Source organism: Ailuropoda melanoleuca, chromosome 1 (assembly GCF_002007445.2).
Source record: "Ailuropoda melanoleuca isolate Jingjing chromosome 1, ASM200744v2, whole genome shotgun sequence".
In the NCBI taxonomy this organism is placed as follows: domain Eukaryota; kingdom Metazoa; phylum Chordata; class Mammalia; order Carnivora; family Ursidae; genus Ailuropoda; species Ailuropoda melanoleuca.
The window spans coordinates 128,541,540-128,560,184 of NC_048218.1; the positions used below are offsets into that span (position 1 = coordinate 128,541,540).

Here is an 18,645-nt window from a genome sequence, read left to right on the forward strand (position 1 = left end):
GTCTTGTATTTGCCTTGATTATCCAGTACCAGCCTCTTTTCAGAACTGATGTGCAGCAACTTAGAAAAATAGATGCAGGAGTAAAAATCAGATCGATGAACACGTGAGAGCAGAGGAACTCTGAGGGTAGAGAACCAAAGCCAGGATTAAAGGTAGTGTAGAAGTGTGTGCTGTCAGGTCCCGCAGCGCAGGAAGGCGCTTTACCCCAGCTTCCTGGACCTAGCACAGAGTGAAGCGTAAACTGCTAAGAGTTTTCCCAGGGGCAGTCACACAAATAAAGCCAGTTGCTCTGGAGAAGAGCTCTTCCTGTTCCTGAGGCTTGAGAGAAATGTTTCTGGGGCGGGTGAGAAGGTGGGGAAGGAGAAAGTATACCAAGTCCTCAACACATCCGTCCCGCACACGGCCGGCCAGCTTCACGAAGCATCTTCCTACCTCGATACAGCGGTAGAGCATAACGCAGAGTGCAATTCAGAAAACAATTTTATAAGAGCCAGGACTGTGACCCGGAAACAGAGCCACTTCTTGTTCTCACTTAATCCAAGGAGAAAATGTAGAATAACGAAAGGAATGAATACTTCTGTTGTGTTGTTGTTTAGCGTTTTTACATCAATTTACCCCCCAAAGAACTCACCTTCTCATAGCCTGGGGCCACGTTTTGCCGTGGCTTGTTCGGTGGTGGAAAGGCTTAGGGTGAGGAATGAGGAGAGCCCGTTGTGCTGGCGGGGGGTAGGGGGTAGCCCGGAGATCAGCACTGAGCTCCACTTTGAGCTGTGTGCGCTCAGAAAGTCAGGTTCGTATCTGAGATACAAGATCTGCCAAGAAATGGCTGTAAGGTTTCTTGACTATCTAGGGGCTGACCTGCTTCTGAGACTGTTTTTTGCAGCAAATGCACCAGCCACGTGCAGGGAGGACGATGACAGGGTGATCGGCTTGGCCAGTTCTTCTGGCACTTACAAGAGGAGAGCTTTTCAAAAGGTTAATAAATTCAGCAATGCTCAAAGTGGCCAATTTAACTTTCCCTTTGTCTATCACATTTGGGACTAAGACCTTATACTGTCATGATTGTGGAGTCAGATTCAGAAAGAAGATGCATTTTTGAGAGAAAAGCAAAAATAGCACATTTACTGAATGAGGTCAGTTCTCCCCAGATATGCCTTTCTCTATATTTTATGTCAAAATATGTTCTGACACACTTTCCCCCCCTCCAACGGCTGCTTTTCTTCCTCTCTTTCAATGCATAGGAACTTGATAAAGAGCTCCCGGTGCTGAAGCCGTATTTTATCGATGACCCTGAGGAGGCTGGAGTGAGGGAGGCCGGCCTGAGGGTCACGTGGCTGGGACACGCCACGGTGATGGTGGAGATGGACGAGCTCATACTTCTCACCGACCCCGTCTTCAGCTCTCGCGCTTCACCGTCGCAGCACGTGGGTCCAAAGCGGTTCCGTCGTCCCCCGTGTACCGTGAGCGAACTGCCCCCGATAGACGCTGTCCTTATCAGCCACAACCACTACGACCATCTGGACTACAATTCCGTCATCGCTCTGAATGAGCGGTTCGGTCAGGAGTTGAGATGGTTCGTGCCTCTCGGTCTCCTCGACTGGATGCAGAAGTGTGGCTGTGAGAACGTGATCGAGCTGGACTGGTGGGAGGAGAACTGTGTCCCCGGACACGATAAGGTCACCTTTGTCTTTACCCCTTCCCAGCACTGGTGTAAAAGGACTCTCATGGACGACAACAAAGTTCTGTGGGGCAGCTGGTCTGTCTTGGGGCCCTGGAGTCGGTTCTTTTTCGCAGGAGACACTGGCTATTGTCCGGCTTTCAAAGAGATCGGAAAAAGGTTTGGACCTTTTGACCTTGCAGCTATTCCCATCGGAGCGTATGCACCAAGGTGTGTAGACTTCCCAAGAAGGGAGCCCTGCTCGTAATAAGTGGACTGAACTCTAAAGGAGTTCTGAGTTGGTGATAATTTGGGATATCCTTTGTGATTTTAACGGTGGACTTTTGTTATTGGGGGTGGTTGGCGGGGTGGTGAGTCAGATTCCATTACGTTTCTCGTAAAGTATTTCAGTCCGTCATATCCATGAAATAATGACTCCGAATCAGAGATTATATCACCAAGAAAGCTGGGCCAGGGTTTAAAGAATTGCTACAACCTAGCTACAAGTTCAAGTACCGTCTGACTCAGGTTAAACCAATCAGCCAGTAAGCAAAGCCAACTCTTGTTCTTCGGGTGGGGGACCCACTCCATAACCACCTTTCACTCGGTGTCTGGCGAGCCCCCATCCCCAGTCCTGTAGCTCCCCTGTGTTGGGCAGAGAACAAGCAAGGAATCCTAGCAGTGAGTCCCTTGCACTGGTCTCGTGTCAGTCAGCACTATGTTCCTGTTGTACACGCCTCGCCCACAGTCAGCGGTTCAAGGTCACACTGGCACTGGAGGCTCAGGAGACCCAGCCCTGCCTGTGCTTTCCTTCCCATCGCCTAAGGAAAAGAGAAGTGATTTCAGAGAATTCAGTTTGAGTTCTGCTAACTCTGGGTGACAGGTACCAGTTAAGAGAAAATAAACACTAATAGTAAAAAAAAAAAAAAAAAAAAAAAAAAAAAAAAAAAAAAAAAAAAAAGTTTTATTTCCTAAAGTACTTGCACAGATACAGAACTGTGTGTAGCATGGCATTTACTTTCAGCAGTCCTACAAGCAGGAAAAACACTAAGTCAGAAATGAATTGAGCAGATCTGATCGTTAGTTTCTGATGTTGTTATATTAACTTTTAAAGTTCACTAAAACCATTCACTGTCTTTATTAATGCTTATTTCTCCCTCTTTTTTTTTTCTTCCCTTCTTTAAGGGGCTAGATGCTTCTACCTTATTTTTAAAAATCATTATGAATCAGAAGTCTTTGAACTTAACTTTTCCACTTAGTTCTAATGAAATCTCTCAAAAAACATCAGCCAACCTGTTTACAAAACAGTTTCATACGGTATTGATCTTTACTCAATGTCTGTTCTTAGTATATTAGAATACCTTATTTGTAATTACGAAAATGTTTCCTGCATAAAGATCCTGTGTACGTGATGGCATAACGTGTACGGATTAACGACACAAAATCCCTCACAGAATTCCCCTTCCTGCTTGCTCCTCAGCTGGGAGAAGGCCAGGAGCACAGTATCGCTCTGAGAGAATTAGACCGTGGCAGCCTCCGCTGTGTAATCCATTTCTCTGGTCAGTACTAACAGTTTTGAAAATAAGGTTATCAACAGAAATTCAGAGTGTTTGTACTCTGAGTACTACAGAGTACTCTTAAGTGTACGATGATTGCACCCACACAGCTTTCAGTAATATTCCTGTGGGGGATCTCCGGTCACCAGATATTCTGTCCAAGCTGGTTTGGAAGTTTCGTTTATGCATTTTGTTGTTCCTGTTTTTTGTTTTTTTGTTTTTTAGTAAGCTCTATACCCGACATGGGGCTTGAACTATCCCCAAGAGAGTTGTGTGTTCCACCGACTGAGCCAGCCAAGCGCCCCAGGATGTTAAGTTTTTATTGTAACTTTCACCCCAAAATAAAAATTTTACATTTATTTCAGATAGACTTGAAGGTGGAAAGGAGTATGTCCATCCCTCTGATTGGCTGTAGGAGTTAAAAAAAAAAATCAATAGAAACACTAAAAACTATTTCCATCTTGCCCTGGATTCTGAGTGTCAGGAGACAGAACAGTGCTTCTGTAATCCGTTGTTGAGTAGAACACAGTGGCTTTGTTTCGAGGCTCCCGGGGGCCCTGCAGCTCCTACCAGTCAATAACCCTGTAGCCGTTGCAGATGCATGAACGTTTCCCTGATGTGTTCTGTGAACCGCAGAAGTACCTGTGTTGAGTCCAGGTCCACGAGCCTGGGCGGCAGCAGAGCTCTGAGTAGCAGACCTGAGCTCCGCACCCCCAGCGTCGCGTCGAGCTGGGGTGCACGCGCAGGCCCCCGCCTGAGCCCTGCTCCGTAGGCATTGGGCAGCCTTGCACTGTTTGCACACTCTCTCCCTACCGTAGTCCCCCTCAGGCACCCTCCCTCTTCTTGCTAAATCCTACACCTCACTATTCGGTTGTGTGGTGTTTAAATAAAATCCTTGAAGAGCAATTGATTTTTTTTTTTTTTTTTTGGCTCCCAGTCTTTAAATATCCTACACTGATTTTTGTTTGCTTTTCGCTTTTAGCAAGTTAAAAAAAAAAATGGTTTCAGCAAGTTATTCAGGTTCTCCTGAATCGAGCTTTTGGCTTCTAGTTCCTGACTCATTAGTTTCTTTGATTCATACCAAGATTGCAAAGTGTCTACTTTTTAAAGTAAAAGTAGGACATACCTTCAGAATAAATGGTCAGGAAACTCAAACGCTCAGGAAGCAGCTCCTTGCCTCGCCGAGGGGAGCACTGCTTGAGACTTAGCTGTTCTGGAGCAGTTTGCATAAGATTTTTGCTTATTTTGTTTTGCAGCAGAAAAGTGGACTCAAAAAAGAGATGGTTTTGCCTGTTCTACTCCTGTGCAGAACCTTTAGAGGTTGATTAAATGAAGCAGTAATTAGAATTTAGTGTGTATTCCAAAGACCAGAACTAATAAATTGCTGTTCTATCAGGTGGTTTATGAAATACCAGCATGTAGACCCAGAAGAAGCTGTAAGGATTCACATTGACGTCCAGACAAAGAAATCGGTGGCAGTCCACTGGGGGACTTTCGCCTTAGCCAATGAGGTGAGTTTGGTCGTGGTGAACATCACTCTGCTTAGGTGCTTGCCCGGAGAGGATTCCAGCATCAGCAGCCCCTGCGGTGTGCTCAGAGGCCGGACTCGAATCAGGCCTGCAGAGCCCTCACATGCATCATGCTGTGCTTTTGGCTTATTTCTGTAAGTGAAGCATGCATTTATAGAACCAAATGTGTGTGGTCTTAGAAAATGGAAAAAATGAGCCATCATGTCTTCCCCTCAAGGGGGCTTTTGTTCGAGCAGAAGATGTAAGGGGTGTTCATAACTCTAAAACAGGGGTGCAGAGAAGTGCTTCACGGTGGGACAAAGTGGTCTCACGAGTCACGGACTGTTACTGATTTGGAGGGATCAGGAAGGGAGGGCTTCCTGGAAGAGGGGACATCTGAACTTCGCTGTGAGAATGCATTTCAAGATGAGGAAGGGGGCAGAGCATAGGATTGGAGGCAGCAAGCAAAAGGGGAATAGTGAGGAATTAGTTCAGCCAGAGTATGGATGGGACTCGGAGGGCAATGGCAGACCTGAGGCTGGACAGCCTGGAACTTTTTAGGAATATGTTATTCATCCGGTGAACAGTGACTGAGTGCTGTGTGCCAGGTTTGGGATAAGTGGTGGTTTTATTCCTAGATGAACACAGAAGAGCTGATTTTTTTCGGTAAGGTAGATGAATCCTAGAACTCTATTAACAAGGGTTCTGGAATCAAGGAGAGGGACAGCAAAAAAACCCCACTTTCTCCTGTTCTGGATCCGGGTCCTACCCTAAACAAGATTTAGAAATGGATGGTCGAACTTGGCATCTTCTGCTTTGCTGTGTGTGGCCTCTTCCACACCCCAGGGCTGCGCTGTGGGAACCGTATTTTCAGGCTGTTCCAGGTACTCCCTCTGTGCTGTTGCTGGCCTGCCCTCTCCCTAAGTTGTAGCCTGTTCCACAGTGACCTAGGACACTGCCTGCCCATCCCCTCCTGTCCCGTCCCAATTCCCACCCCTGAACCACGCTATGGGGGGGTGGGGAGTGGGGGATGGAGTGAATGAATGAATGACCCTGGGGCAGGGGGATGAATGAGAGGGAAGTACATGTGTCTGTGAGGGGAAATGGGGTACCGGTGTCCTGAGGCGTACTGTGCCACTTGGTGGCAGTTCCTCTCTCCGTGTATGTAGCTGGTGTGTGTAGGTTCCACGTACACAGATCTAGGGACACGTGTGTATGTTCCGTGTGTGACCTACACAGAGACTTAGATGAAGTCCTACTATTCACTAAACCTGTTCAGAGAAGAATTGAGGATGACTCCTAGATTTTTAACTTAAGAGCAAGACTATCTTCCCAGTTACTTTACTGCAATGGGGAAGATGAGAGGATAGAAACCTCCACATTCAAGAGTTGCTGTGTGATCCAGTCTCCCAAGAATTGTTCCTGTTATGAGTCTAACCTCCACCTTTATTTCTTAATGAAACCTGTAACAACTCAGTAAGTCTTAGCAAATTAAAATGTGCTCATGCTTTGACATTAGATGCATAAACGGGACCTCTAGGAGTTTGTTAAATTGTAAAGACAGAATTTTTGGATATTTACCCTGTGTGTAAACACTTTGAAGTGATTTGCATGAAGGCAGCTCTAACAGCTACTTCCTGTACTACAAGCGGACTGAGGATGGCCTGAGCCTGGCAACACTTACAAATTGTATATATAGCAACATCTACTTTATCTCAGCAATTATGAGTTTCCTGTATGATGTATGTAAGCACTAAAACTTAGTTTCCACCAAAACTGGTGAGTTTTTTATTTCCGGCATCACATAAGATAGGTTACCTTTTGAAGAGACTAGGGTCTTCATTCTGAGTATCTCCTGTGGGAGTAGATTGTAGAACAGCGATGCTTTGGAAGGGAACTGCAGAGCTGTCTGGGCTGGTTGCCTGGCTCTTAATGGGGCCAGAGTGCTGGGCACTTCCTCTGCGCCGTCACTCTTACCGCTAATCCGCTGTCTTGCTGGATCCGTACTTGCTGTTTGGCTGTGGGGCATTCTGACCTCCCTTGTGGGACTGAGGTGTTTGCACAGTCAGACTGCTACCAGTCATCAGGAGGCTTTCTGGCCGCCTTCTAGGGCTACCTTCTCGATGGCTGAAACAGCCAACAACTGACCTATGAAGAAACTCAGATAACGTAACATCAAAACCCACACTAAATTAGGGCCTATTACTAAAGTGACTGATAAGCAAAGAAACAGTGTAGGGTGATTGTGTAAGTGTGGTGTTGGCCAAGACTTGTAGGGCACTGGGGTGTGTGTCTGGAGGGGGGGTGAGACTTAACAAGCAAATTATTTTTCAGTGGGAAAGAATTTCATTTTCGAATCTCTTATCCTAACATAATTTTGCAAGGCAACAATTTTGACTTAGGCTGTCACAGTTACACTTTATTGGGGATATATTAGCAAGTTCCTATATGATCCAGAAGCTAGCGATGGAGGTGAAAGGATCTGTGTGGCCAGTAGCTCTTAGCCAGCCTGTGTGTCTTACTCCCTTTGTGGTCACCATGTCCCCATCCCCTAAGCAGTGAGTGCCCTTTGACCCCGCCTGTGGGCCTCTTTTCTAGTGGGTCACTCCCTTGATTGGGGATCTCCTCAGTCTTATGGCCAGCGGTCCACTCTACCTTTCACTCCCAAGTTTCCCCCATAATCCATGTTTTTACATCCAGCTGCCTGCTCGACATCTCCACTTGGATGTCTACTGGGTACCAAGGACTTGTGTTCTGATCTTCCCTCAACTTGTTTCTTTTATACCTCAGAAAATGGTTCTAGCTACTCAGGTCAAAACCTGGACTTCTCTCTCTCCTGTCCCCCATCCTGTTTACCCTGCATGCAGTCAGCTCAAACTTCAGAATATGTAAGTAATCTCCACTCCCAACATGGGGCTTGAACCCATGGCCCAAAGATCAAGAGAGTCACACACTCTACGAAATGAGCCCGCCAGGCGCACCCCCAGAATATTTCACATTTGGACTACTTTTCACTACTTGGACTGTTTCCATTCTGCCCCTTCCCGTCTGTTCTCAACACTCTGAAGGGCAATGACCTTTATGCCCCGACTCCTCTCCCCGGTCTTGGCTAAAACGCTGCCTTGTCACAGACGATCTTTTAGCCTGTGGTATTTAAAATGAAACCTCCATCTACCACACTTATCACCCCTCCCCCCTTCTCTCTCCACATCGTGTTAACAACTCTGATAACATCATCTTATCCATTTCTTATCACTCCCATATTGTTCTGTTAGTAGCAGTGCGCTGGCTACTCCAGACGGGTGCTGCGGGGACAGCTGCTGCCTGATGGGCAGAGGCAAACCCATCATGTTGATGGGCTCAGAGATGGATTTATATTCGTGCTTTATACTTCTGCATTTTATGGCTTTTCTGAGAAAAGAACCACCAGGAAACAAAGGGAAATTAAGAAGTTCTACTTGTCTTACCTCTGTTCTCCACGTCCTCCTCATATGCTGTAGACTGTAGTGTTGATACTTGGCTGGTGGTTCGAGGGTAACACCTTCTATGAGCCAGAAATCTTTTCTCCAGCATTTGCTGACACATACACACTCTGACTTAGAACCTAAGCTGCTACATTCTTCGAAGATCTTGGTAACATCTCATTCTGTAATACTGTCTTTGGTACTGATTCCATTTAGATGGGAATTTCATGTAGTGAAACACTGATCAGGTTTCACGCAGTCTAGTGATGTTCGGTCTAAGTAGGGTATTTCTGTTGGCTTAATTAATGACTCTATTAGAAGCTGTGATTGACTCATTTGCTAATGCTTGAATGAAAAGGACAAGTTGGCATATGTTGGTTATTTTAGTTTAAACTCTTAACTTGAAATCCCTCCAAATACATGCATGGTTAATCCTTTTCCATTTTCCCCCCCGTCTGCCCTTTGCCAGCATTACTTGGAGCCCCCAGCGAAGCTGAGTGAGGCTCTAGGAAGATATGGACTTAAGACAGAAGATTTTTTTGTCTTGAAGCATGGAGAATCCAGATACCTCAATACTGATGATGAAAACTCTGAATAAATGTGAGCACAGGAGCTGTTAGCGACAAAGGCATCCTCGAAGCTAGGAAAGACCGAGAAACTCACAAGTACGAGGATTTTTTACATTTGGAAACAACTTCTACAAGTGAGGGTTTGTTTTGCGTGCTAACTTGCTTGCTACTGCGCCTGCCAGCTCGTACAGAGAAACTGGAGTTCAGAGGTGGGTCATTTACAGAATGAACTGGCGAGGGGGAATTAAAATCCTGTCTCAGTGGCAAAAGCGCAGCAATGAAATTTTTTTTTTTTAACATTTTAGTGGTAGAATTTGGAGGTTATGAAAATTGATTTTAAGGTCTCATTTCTGTTCTTCTGGTTAAGGGCCTTCTGCAAGTGAGACTCTTTCGGAGCCCTGCACATACAAACCTGCTTCTTATATTCACTTTAGAGGACGTGAGGACACGGCCACCCACATCCTTAGAGCACCTCTCCTTGCTCTGTCAGGATTAGCTTATATGCCAAATGTTATTTTTTTAAGCAGAGAAACATAGGAGGTTGGGCGAAGTTCCCATTTTTAAAGACTTAGTTTCTTAAAAGAGGAAGAGTATTTTCTGTTTTACGTCTGCAATCCCCAAATCAGAAGCAGAGTTGGACAGAGGGAGGGAAAGGGGGTGGTTATGAGGACATGATTGGTGACATTTTCTGTTTTTAATCTAAAAGTCAGACCTGCTAAGCACAAAGATAGCTGCTAGGAAATAACATTTTAAGATGTGCATTTATCTTTGTAAAATATTAATAATTCTCTGTATTCCATTTTCTATCTACTCACCCCCCCCATTTCTTAGCACCAACCATGAGTATATCAATAAGATCTATAAATTGTTTTACAGGATTCAGATGGCTTATATTTTTATACTAAATGACCTCTAAGCACGATTCTACTTTTAACTGCTCGTCTTCTACACTAGCTTAGTCAAAGAGAAAAGAAATGGTGATTTTGGGGAATTGTCTGACCTGAGTTTAGTCGTGTAAGGGCTCTGTGGTCGCTCGACTGCTGTGAACCTTTCAGAGTCCGTCAGATACGTGAGAGGCCCATCCTGTCTTCCTGCTCCCCAGTCTCTGAAGTGAGCTTTATTCACACAAAATAATCACGATAGGTTTTCTACACCAAGCTGCCCGGCGGTAATCTATTTTCACATACATATATACGCACGCCACCTGTTAGCCACTTAATCTGTTTTAAGCCTCCTTCCACCACAGATTTTCTGTGTATCCTGCCACAGGTCACCTATGCTCACTGTGCCTCAGTTTCCTCATGTGGAACAAGAGGACATTTTTGACCTACCTCCAAAAAATGTGAATAGTGATTTTTAAAAGCACTTTGAAAATATAAGGGAGAGCATTATTTCTTCAGACATCACTGCCTAATCTAGAGCAGGAGCTCTGAAAGCTGAAACTAGGCTCCCGCTACTTTCGGTAGTGTCTTGTTCTTGCTGCAGTCAAGCATGTGTAGTTAGGACATGGAACCCTGAGGACTGACAACTTTATCTCCTTTTGTGAATTTGGAGAGTAATAGCCAAAATAAACGTTAATGATCTTCATAAAAAATTAGGAGTTTTATCTTACAGAGATGCAAACCAGGCCAGGGGAACTGTGTATATAATGCATGTGAATGTATGTGACTTGGGGCACGAAAGCAGTTTCCCCATAAACTCACCTTCAGGAAAAACACAGCAGAACCACCCCTAAACATTTTCACTCCAAAGGAACATTCTAGCACACGGATGGGAATGGAGCTGGTAGGTCGATGGTGGGTGAGCTGGGGGGGCCTGTGCGGGCGCCCTCCCTGCTGTTGCGCGCCGCCGTGAGAATTCATCTCTTACCTCTGCTGTGAAGCTGACCAAGTCCGTCTTCCTCTGTCCAAATCTACGTATTTGTATACTTATAAAACAGAAAATGTCAGCTGTTTACCTGGGCACCAAGTAGTCCTTCTGCCATGGCTGGATTTTCAGACAAATTCACAAGCAGTTTCAGAACTTGCACCTGAAAGAAGAATCATGTTGGTTTATTTCAGAACAGCAAGGATGGATTTGCCCCCCCACCCCCGGCCCCAGCACACCGTCCTCTCCCTGTGTCCACATTTTAAACTCTGGCCTGGGCTTCCTGTATGGCCCAAAGGCTCTACCCCGCGGAGCTCTCTCCTCAACGCTCCCAGAGCGCTTCGCACACAGCGAGGCTATTGGAACAGTATTTTTCCAGCTACGTTATTAGGGAGAAGATGGTGAATGTCTGTCTACCCGCCTCGCCCCCTAACCCAGGGTAATAAGCTTAACATTAAAGACCTTTATTACAATTACTGGTAAGTGAAACATCTTTGGAACAAAAAAAGGAATCTCTCAAAGCTTGGTTTATTTCTATTTAAAGTATGAAGATCTTGGGACAGTTTGGTTACCAAGACTAGATAAACATGGTCCTTTTTAGTAGGTTACTATGAACCTTTGAGCTTATCTTTTTATGTGAAAAATGTTTTAAAATCCTTTAAATAGGCAGTGACAAGTAATCGGCAAACAAATGTTAACTTAGAGCTGACAAGCTACAGTATCAGCATTCCTATCACTCGTAACTGTCAGTACCATAGCCCCCTTATCATTCCAAGACCCCCAACACACGCCTAAAATCACGGATAATAGTGAAACCTATATATGCTGTGTTTTTTCCTAAACCCACATACCTATGCCAAAGTTTTTTTTTTTTTAATTTAATTTATTTATTTGACAGAGATAGAGACAGCCCGCGAGAGAAGGAACACAGGCAGGGGGAGTGGGAGAGGAAGAAGCAGGCTCATAGCGGAGGAGCCTGATGTGGGGCTCGATCCTGTAATGCCGGGATCACGCCCTGAGCCCAAGGCAGACGCTTAACCACTGCCACCCAGGCGCCCCCAAAGTTTAATTTATAGATTAGGCACAGAAAGAGATGAACTACGATAATAAAATAGAACAATTACAGTAATCTCCTGTAATAAGTTATATGAATGCAGTCTCAAAATATCTTTCCAATTTTAGTATCTGTACTGAGGAGCACTCTCTCTGAAAATACCTTATTGCCCCGTACTCACTCCTCTTCTGCTGGGAGATGATAAAATGCCCATGTGATGAGATGAAGTGAGGTGAATGACAGGTGTTGTGACACAGCATTAGGCTACTCCTGCGCCTCTGATGGGAAGCCAGAAGGATCATCTGTGTCCCAACTGCTGTTGACAGCATATGACAAACCGTGGAAAGTGAAACCACGGATAAGGGGGAGGGGAGAACTACTGTAATAACATTCAAACAGAATTCTGGTTTAAGGACAAAGGTCATACAAAGCTATACAAGATACTTGAAATTACACAAAGTGAGGCGTGGGGAGGGACAAATATGCTCTCTATTAGACCTGGAAGGGAACCCAGATCTTTAATTTAAAAAACCTTTTTTTTTATGACAAAGGCATTGTATGTTTCCTATAAAACATTTTTATTCATTTTTATTTATTTTTTAAAAGATTTTATTTATTTATTTGACAGAGATAGAGATAGCCAGCGATAGAGGGAACACAAGCAGGGGGAGTGGGAGAGGAAGAAGCAGGCTCATANGACAGATAGAGATAGCCAGCGATAGAGGGAACACAAGCAGGGGGAATGGGAGAGGAAGAAGCAGGCTCATAGCGGAGGAGCCTGATGTGGGGCTCGATCCCATAACACCGGGATCACGCCCTGAGCTGAAGGCAGACGCTTAACCGCTGTGCCACCCAGGCGCCCCTATTATTTATTTTTAAAGTAGCCCCAACGTGGGCTTGAACTCACGACCCTGAGATCAAGACCTGAGCTGAGATGAAGAGTTGGANTCCCTATTATTTATTCTTAAAGTAGCCCCAACGTGGGCTTGAACTCACGACCCTGAGATCAAGACCTGAGCTGAGATGAAGAGTTGGATACTTAACCACCTGAGCCACCCAGGTGCCTCTCCTTTAGAACATTTTAAAAAAGTGACAAAAGGCACAAAGGAAAAGGAAATCCACCCCTATTTCCATGATCAAGACCAATCAATATTAAGTTTTGTTATTTTCTTTCTGGGCTTTTTACATACCTATATACTCACATGTTCCATATTTATGTTGTATATACTAATTTGTTAATCAGGATAAAAGGCTTTGCCTAATTTACCAATTATTTTAAAAAAATTATGAAATTAATACATGGTCATGATAAATTTCAAACTGTGCAGAGGGAAACAAGGGTGAAAACAAGCGCCACCGTTCTATCTGCCTATCCCACCCCCTAGCAGAAACCACGGGTAGCAGTTTCTTGTTTAAGCAGAGATCATGTTTTTCAGATAGAATTCTTGATGAATTATAGCCTCTTAAGGTGAGAGAGAAAAGACAACTTCTAACCATCAGTGCAGATCTGGTCTGGCCTGACTGGCTGCCAGCAGAAAGGAAAAGTGTTAGGAATGAGCACTTGTCTCCAAAGGCAGTGAAGTTTTAAGAAAATGGACAAGAGTTCTGAAACAGGCAGGTCCCAAACCTAGGAAAGAAGCCTGGATGAAGTCAAAATCCACAGGGCCCCCTAGTGGCCAACGAGGGTAGGTTTATAACTCGGGAACAGTAACAGCCATAGCCATCAATGGAGCCTGAATTAAAATTCCACGTTGCTATGCCCCAGAAGGGAGTGAAAGAAACATGAGTAAATAATTTATAGAGCACAACTGCAGATTAAAAAGCTGCAGGTATCCCCTCCTTCTCGAATGTTCACATCATGCCATCTCGCTTTTATGAAAGGCCTACGTTATTGGTACCTGTTTCCATGAACCAAAAGAAATCCAAACAGGATTTCATTTTTATTAAAAAAAAAAAAAGGCAAGAAAAAGTAAAAGAAAAGAGCGTTGGGTGTTCTGCAGCGAGCGTTGGTGGGGTCAACACACACCCCAGGAAGTACGCTCAGCATGTCCGCATCGAACAGCCAGAGCTTTGAACTGTGTCTGTGGACATCTCTGCTTATCTTGATTTATTCTGTGCATCTGTTAGCAAGATACGTTCCAAGCTATCGGGAAAGCCTGAGAGAGTGTTTTTTGGGGGGCGGGGGGTCTGGGAACGCTCAAAAATGTTCCCATATAAACTGATAGTAGGTGCTGCTCTGCTTCAGGCCATTTTGCAGTAGGAGAGGTTTCACAGGCGCGCCCTGCTTCCGGATAGCGGGGGACACCTGTGTATGTATTTTGGTTTGAACCATGTTCAGTCCTCTCTCTTATCACTCGTGCCATCTTGTGGTGACCACATTTCTTTTAACAAACACATGATTTATGTTCACGTTAATCTTCCATTATTTATATTTGGTTAGAATCAGTGTTGTACCCAAGAGATTGTTATAGTACGGTGAGATCTCTTATTATAAGTAAGATTTCTAAAAAGTCATTTTGGTTATTTACTAAGAAAATATCTAAAACGGGTACATTTTCTCACAAATGGATTACTGTCCAAAAGTTCATTTGCAACTTGGAACTTTACAGTCATCTTTTATGGAGAAACAATGTTTTATAATTGGTGGTCAGGTTCCCAGACAGACCAAAAAAAGCAAATTTTCTATCCCAGAAATGCCATACCAGGCAATGGAATGGAAAAGCAAAACAAAAATAGAACATACTATTGCGGTGTGAGTCATCTTCTAAGAAGTCATAAAACATACTAAAACACAGACCGTGTCGGAGACAGATCCACATGGCCCCAAGGCCAGACTCGCCTGGCTCTGAACTCCTTGTTCCTCCTGAGGTTTTGGGTAAAGCAGCTGCAGACCAAGGCAGAGGAGAGCCTGTCCTAAATCTGTGATGCTGTAAGTAGAGGGAAGGGTTTCCCTGGGGCCTCAGAGGCTGGAAGTTACCTTGTTCCACTGATAGATGTCGATGGGTGCATGCATTTTGGAAGCTGCCTACGGACGGAGCATATTTCAAAAATATTGCTAATAAGATTATTACACTTAATAATTTTGAATGCCTTTGGGTACATCTTAGACCAGATCCAAGTAACTCTGGCTAGTGGAAATGTGGAAAGCCCAGAACAAATTTTAAGAGGGCTATAGTGAGGCTGTCCTGTAATCACATTTGGTAACCCCAGAAATAAGTTCAGTGTTGTTGAATATTTGGAGTGTGGTCCTTCTAAAATGCTCTTGCGTTTTTCTCTCAACTGTGCCAGAGAACACAGACCAACACAGTAAAACACCGATAAATGATCAACCCAACTAGTCAGAGCCTTTGGTTAGTCTACGGTGTTTTTATGCTACTTCTCGAAAAATGGCACTTGAGAGAAATGCCCACTGATAGGTTTACTCAAGTTACTTTCACGGGGCGTCTCCTGAGATCCTTAATGAGGTCAATCTGTTGCCTCCTACATCTGTGTAAGTGGTCAAAATCAAGCACCAGACAGACATCCGTTACTAACTTAATAGTGGTTTTCAAAAGATTTTTTCCACAAATGATGGCTAAATCAAAAAAGTTTCTACCTCCGAGGTGAGCAAAAAATTCAATTAACCAGCATTATCACTCAAAGCCTTTTAATCAATTACGTATAATTAAACCTGGTGTGGGGGGAACCGCTGTATCACTTCAGTAAACACATTCTCGAAGAGCGCACGAATGCCCATCTATTGATAAGTGAAATAACACATTTTCACAAATTCATTTTGAAATTGATTACTTGGGGATAAAAATAATTTACTTTGTGGGGCTCACGAAAGGCTTTTAATAAACTTTGAATAAATGTGCTATTTTTTGAAGGATATCAACTTAAGATGAGGGACTTAAAATTCAATTCCAATCTTACTAAGCTTGATGCAACAGCTCTTCGTACTTCCAAGTCATCACCATTCATCCGTACCTTGGTCTGCGCATTTCCGGCGAGCAGCACGCGCAACAAGTCTGGGACGTAACAGCTCAGCACGTGCTGGTGGTCATCGGTAACCGTCATGTTTGTTAACAGTCTCAGTCCNAAAATAATTTACTTTGTTGGGCTCACGAAAGGCTTTTAATAAACTTTGAATAAATGTGCTATTTTTTGAAGGATATCAACTTAAGATGAGGGACTTAAAATTCAATTCCAATCTTACTAAGCTTGATGCAACAGCTCTTCGTACTTCCAAGTCATCACCATTCATCCGTACCTTGGTCTGCGCATTTCCGGCGAGCAGCACGCGCAACAAGTCTGGGACGTAACAGCTCAGCACGTGCTGGTGGTCATCGGTAACCGTCATGTTTGTTAACAGTCTCAGTCCAGCCAGCTGCACGGCAGAGTCCAGGGGACCAGAGAGGACATCCTTGCACACTTGATTCATGTATACCTAGAGGTGGGGGGAGGAGTGAGTATCTCCAAAAATTTGTCCGTGACACAGTAACTTTTCCGCACGGTGGAAGAGGACCGTTGTTCAGGGGGAGGCTGGTTCCTCAAAAAAGATGACGTCTAAGGGCGCCTGGGTGGCTCAGTTGTTAAGCGTCTGCCTTCTGCTCAGGGCGTGATCCCAGCGTTCTGGGATCAANCGTCTAAGGGCGCCTGGGTGGCTCAGTTGTTAAGCGTCTGCCTTCTGCTCAGGGCATGATCCCAGCGTTCTGGGATCAAGCCCCACATCGGACTCCTCCGCTGGGAGCCTGCTTCTTCCTCTCCCACTCCCCGTTTGTGTTCCCTCTCTCGCTGTCACCTAAATAAATAAAATCTTAACAACAACAACAAAAAAAGACGTCTATCCAGCCCTCAAACTTCGGCGATTTTTTTTTTTTATAGCAACCTTTGCTAATGACAGGCACTGTGCGAGCATTTTACAAATACACCTCACTTAATCCGTAAGACACCTCTAATGAGGTGGGTGTTATTAATGGCCATTTTACAGACAAGGACAAGTCCTCAAGGAACTTGGATCCCTGCCCAATATCAAGCCAGACGGTGGGGGAGCAATGTCTAATTCCAGAGACCGCGCGCTCAACACCCGTGGTCTCTCAACTGTTGGGACTTCCCAGCTCAGTCCTCTTTTCTGTGTCAACTGCTTTGGACACATGAGCATTGAGGAGGAAGACCTGTGTGGCCATTCTGCGTCATGGTAAGTAGCTTAACAACAGGGTCTAGGAGCTACATGTTAGAAGAATGGGGATCAAAGCAAAATAGAATTTTTCTTTACGGTTAGTTCCATCAAAAGTAAGCAGAGGCAAAATTATCTTTGGCCCAATTTTCTTCTTTACCCAGGGATATGTATATGATCCATGCCCTCCTGATACTGGTGACACTGGCAAATCGGAATGCGATGCCACTAATACTCCTATTTCACACACGATAGAACGAAACCCACGATGACGGAAAATTTTCTGAAACTGTTTTCTATTTCTTCCAGCTTGGAAAAATTATGTCTCTCAGATAATTACTACTTACCTAACTAAAACTCCACCCTAAATTCTAACTGATAAGAAAAATTTCCTGGGGCGCCTGGGTGGCACCGCGGTTAAGCGTCTGCCTTCGGCTCAGGGCGTGATCCTGGCATTGTGGGATCAAGCCCCACATCAGGCTCCTCTGCTATGAGCCTGCTTCTTCCTCTCCCACTCCCCTTGCTTGTGTTCCCTCTCTCGCTGGCTGTCNGAAAAATTATGTCTCTCAGATAATTACTACTTACCTAACTAAAACTCCACCCTAAATTCTAACTGATAAGAAAAATTTCCTAATATAAAACGCTAAGAAATGAGCAATTGTCCCATAAGTCAATATTAAGTTTTAAAAAAATCCAAAAGTACCCATGTTACCATAGAAACTAGAGTAATGGCAGTAAAGCAGAGAGAGATTAAACTTTTAATCGTGGTTCAGAGACAAATGACATTTACAAGCCACCCGCTCTCTCTGGCCACGATTTCATTACACATCTGTCCTTCAAAAAAATGCCATTTCCTCAGCTGTTTATAAATCATATATTTTCATAAAATGCTGATGCCTTCACAGCATTTCCTAAAATGTGTTGAGCATTTAGATCCTTATTATTTTTGAGTCTTTTTACCAGTTCAAGTTTAGCAATAGGATCACCAAGCAGACCAGATCAGTTATTCCTGGGGCTGTGCCTACCTTCCCTTGCTGCTTTCTCTTAGAATTTCCTCCTTCCCCAACTCTGCTTGTAGAAACCTTAGACATTCTTTTTTTTTAAAGATTTTATTTATTTATTCCAGGGAGAGAGAGGGAGGAAGGGAGAGGAGGAGGAGCAGAGGGAGAGGGACAAGCTGATTCCACGCTGAGTGTGAAGCCTGACTCGGGGGCTTGATCCCAGGACCCCAAGATCATGACCTGAGCCTAAACCAAAAGTCAGATGCCCCAAAACCTTAAACATTCTTTAGAGCCAAGTTGTACTCTACCTTTTACAAAACTTTTGGATGAGAGCTCTCCTTTCTATGTACGCAACAATGTTTTACTTACATTTTTCCTTACTTCATCATGTTTACCTTGCATTACACCTATTTATGGACTTGCCTTTTCTCTTCTAGCTTTCTTAAAACAAGAGTTAATCATGTTCGTTTCTGACCTCTATCACAGAGCAGGAGCTCAAGAAATGTTGAAGTAACATAAGTTCCTAATTTATTTCATTTTTCTGCTGATACTATCAGACTCTGGCCAGGTTCCTTTACCAACAGTTGGATTAAAATGAATCCCAAATTCAAAAGCCCAGTGCATCTCTTATTGGCTGGTTCAGATTCCTCCTTCCCCTGACTTATACTCCATAAAAAATGGGCAGAGGACCTAAATAGATATTTTTCCAAAGAAGACCAAAAACAGTCAATAGACACATGAAAAGATGCTCAATGTCACTCATCATCAGGGAAATCCAGATCAAAACCATGATCAGATATCACCAAACACCC

The 18,645-nt window shown here is 44.2% G+C and overlaps 2 protein-coding genes across 9 annotated transcripts in view; one reads left to right on the plus strand and one right to left on the minus strand.

The window, feature by feature from the left end:
* The window catches only part of NAPEPLD (N-acyl phosphatidylethanolamine phospholipase D), a 50,788-nt gene extending 41,982 nt beyond the window's left edge, over positions 1 to 8,806 (plus strand). For 4 of the 6 annotated variants that reach the window (XM_034666852.1, XM_011236530.3, XM_034666850.1 and 1 more), the window contains 3 exons: positions 1,242 to 1,888; positions 4,610 to 4,724; positions 8,655 to 8,806. In XM_034666852.1, the coding sequence (XP_034522743.1) occupies positions 1,242 to 1,888; positions 4,610 to 4,724; positions 8,655 to 8,783 (891 nt within the window). In that variant the 3' untranslated portion in view covers positions 8,784 to 8,806. Of the gene's footprint in view, positions 1 to 1,241; positions 1,889 to 3,054; positions 3,217 to 4,609; positions 4,725 to 8,654 lie in introns of those variants that run through there. The other 2 variants (XM_034666866.1, XM_034666857.1) reach the window with 2 other exon arrangements.
* A 1,886-nt stretch (positions 8,807 to 10,692) lies between these two features.
* Positions 10,693 to 16,292, minus strand: ARMC10 (armadillo repeat containing 10). Of its 3 annotated transcripts, none has more exons than XM_034666882.1 (3): positions 16,038 to 16,292; positions 15,644 to 15,754; positions 10,693 to 10,783 (listed from the first exon to the last, which is right to left on the minus strand). In XM_034666882.1, exons 1-3 carry the CDS (start codon positions 16,095 to 16,097, stop codon positions 10,700 to 10,702), a joined length of 255 nt encoding a protein of 84 aa, XP_034522773.1. In that variant the 5' UTR covers positions 16,098 to 16,292; the 3' UTR covers positions 10,693 to 10,699. The 3 variants fall into 3 exon arrangements, with proteins under 3 accessions (XP_034522773.1, XP_034522778.1, XP_034522767.1); XM_034666887.1 differs by having other exon boundaries at positions 15,644 to 15,733; positions 16,017 to 16,292; XM_034666876.1 differs by lacking the exon at positions 15,644 to 15,754 and having other exon boundaries at positions 15,927 to 16,292.
* Between the last annotated feature and the right edge of the window lie 2,353 nt (positions 16,293 to 18,645).

Excerpts from the sequence above, each read along its gene's own strand:
- ARMC10 (XM_034666882.1), bottom strand. The coding sequence starts at position 16,097 with ATGAATCAAGTGTGCAAGGATGTCCTCTCTGGTCCCCTGGACTCTGCC. Across the intron at positions 10,784-15,643 it reads CCGGAAATGCGCAGACCAAG|GTGCAAGTTCTGAAACTGCT; the intron begins GTACGGATGAAT and ends TTCTTCTTTCAG.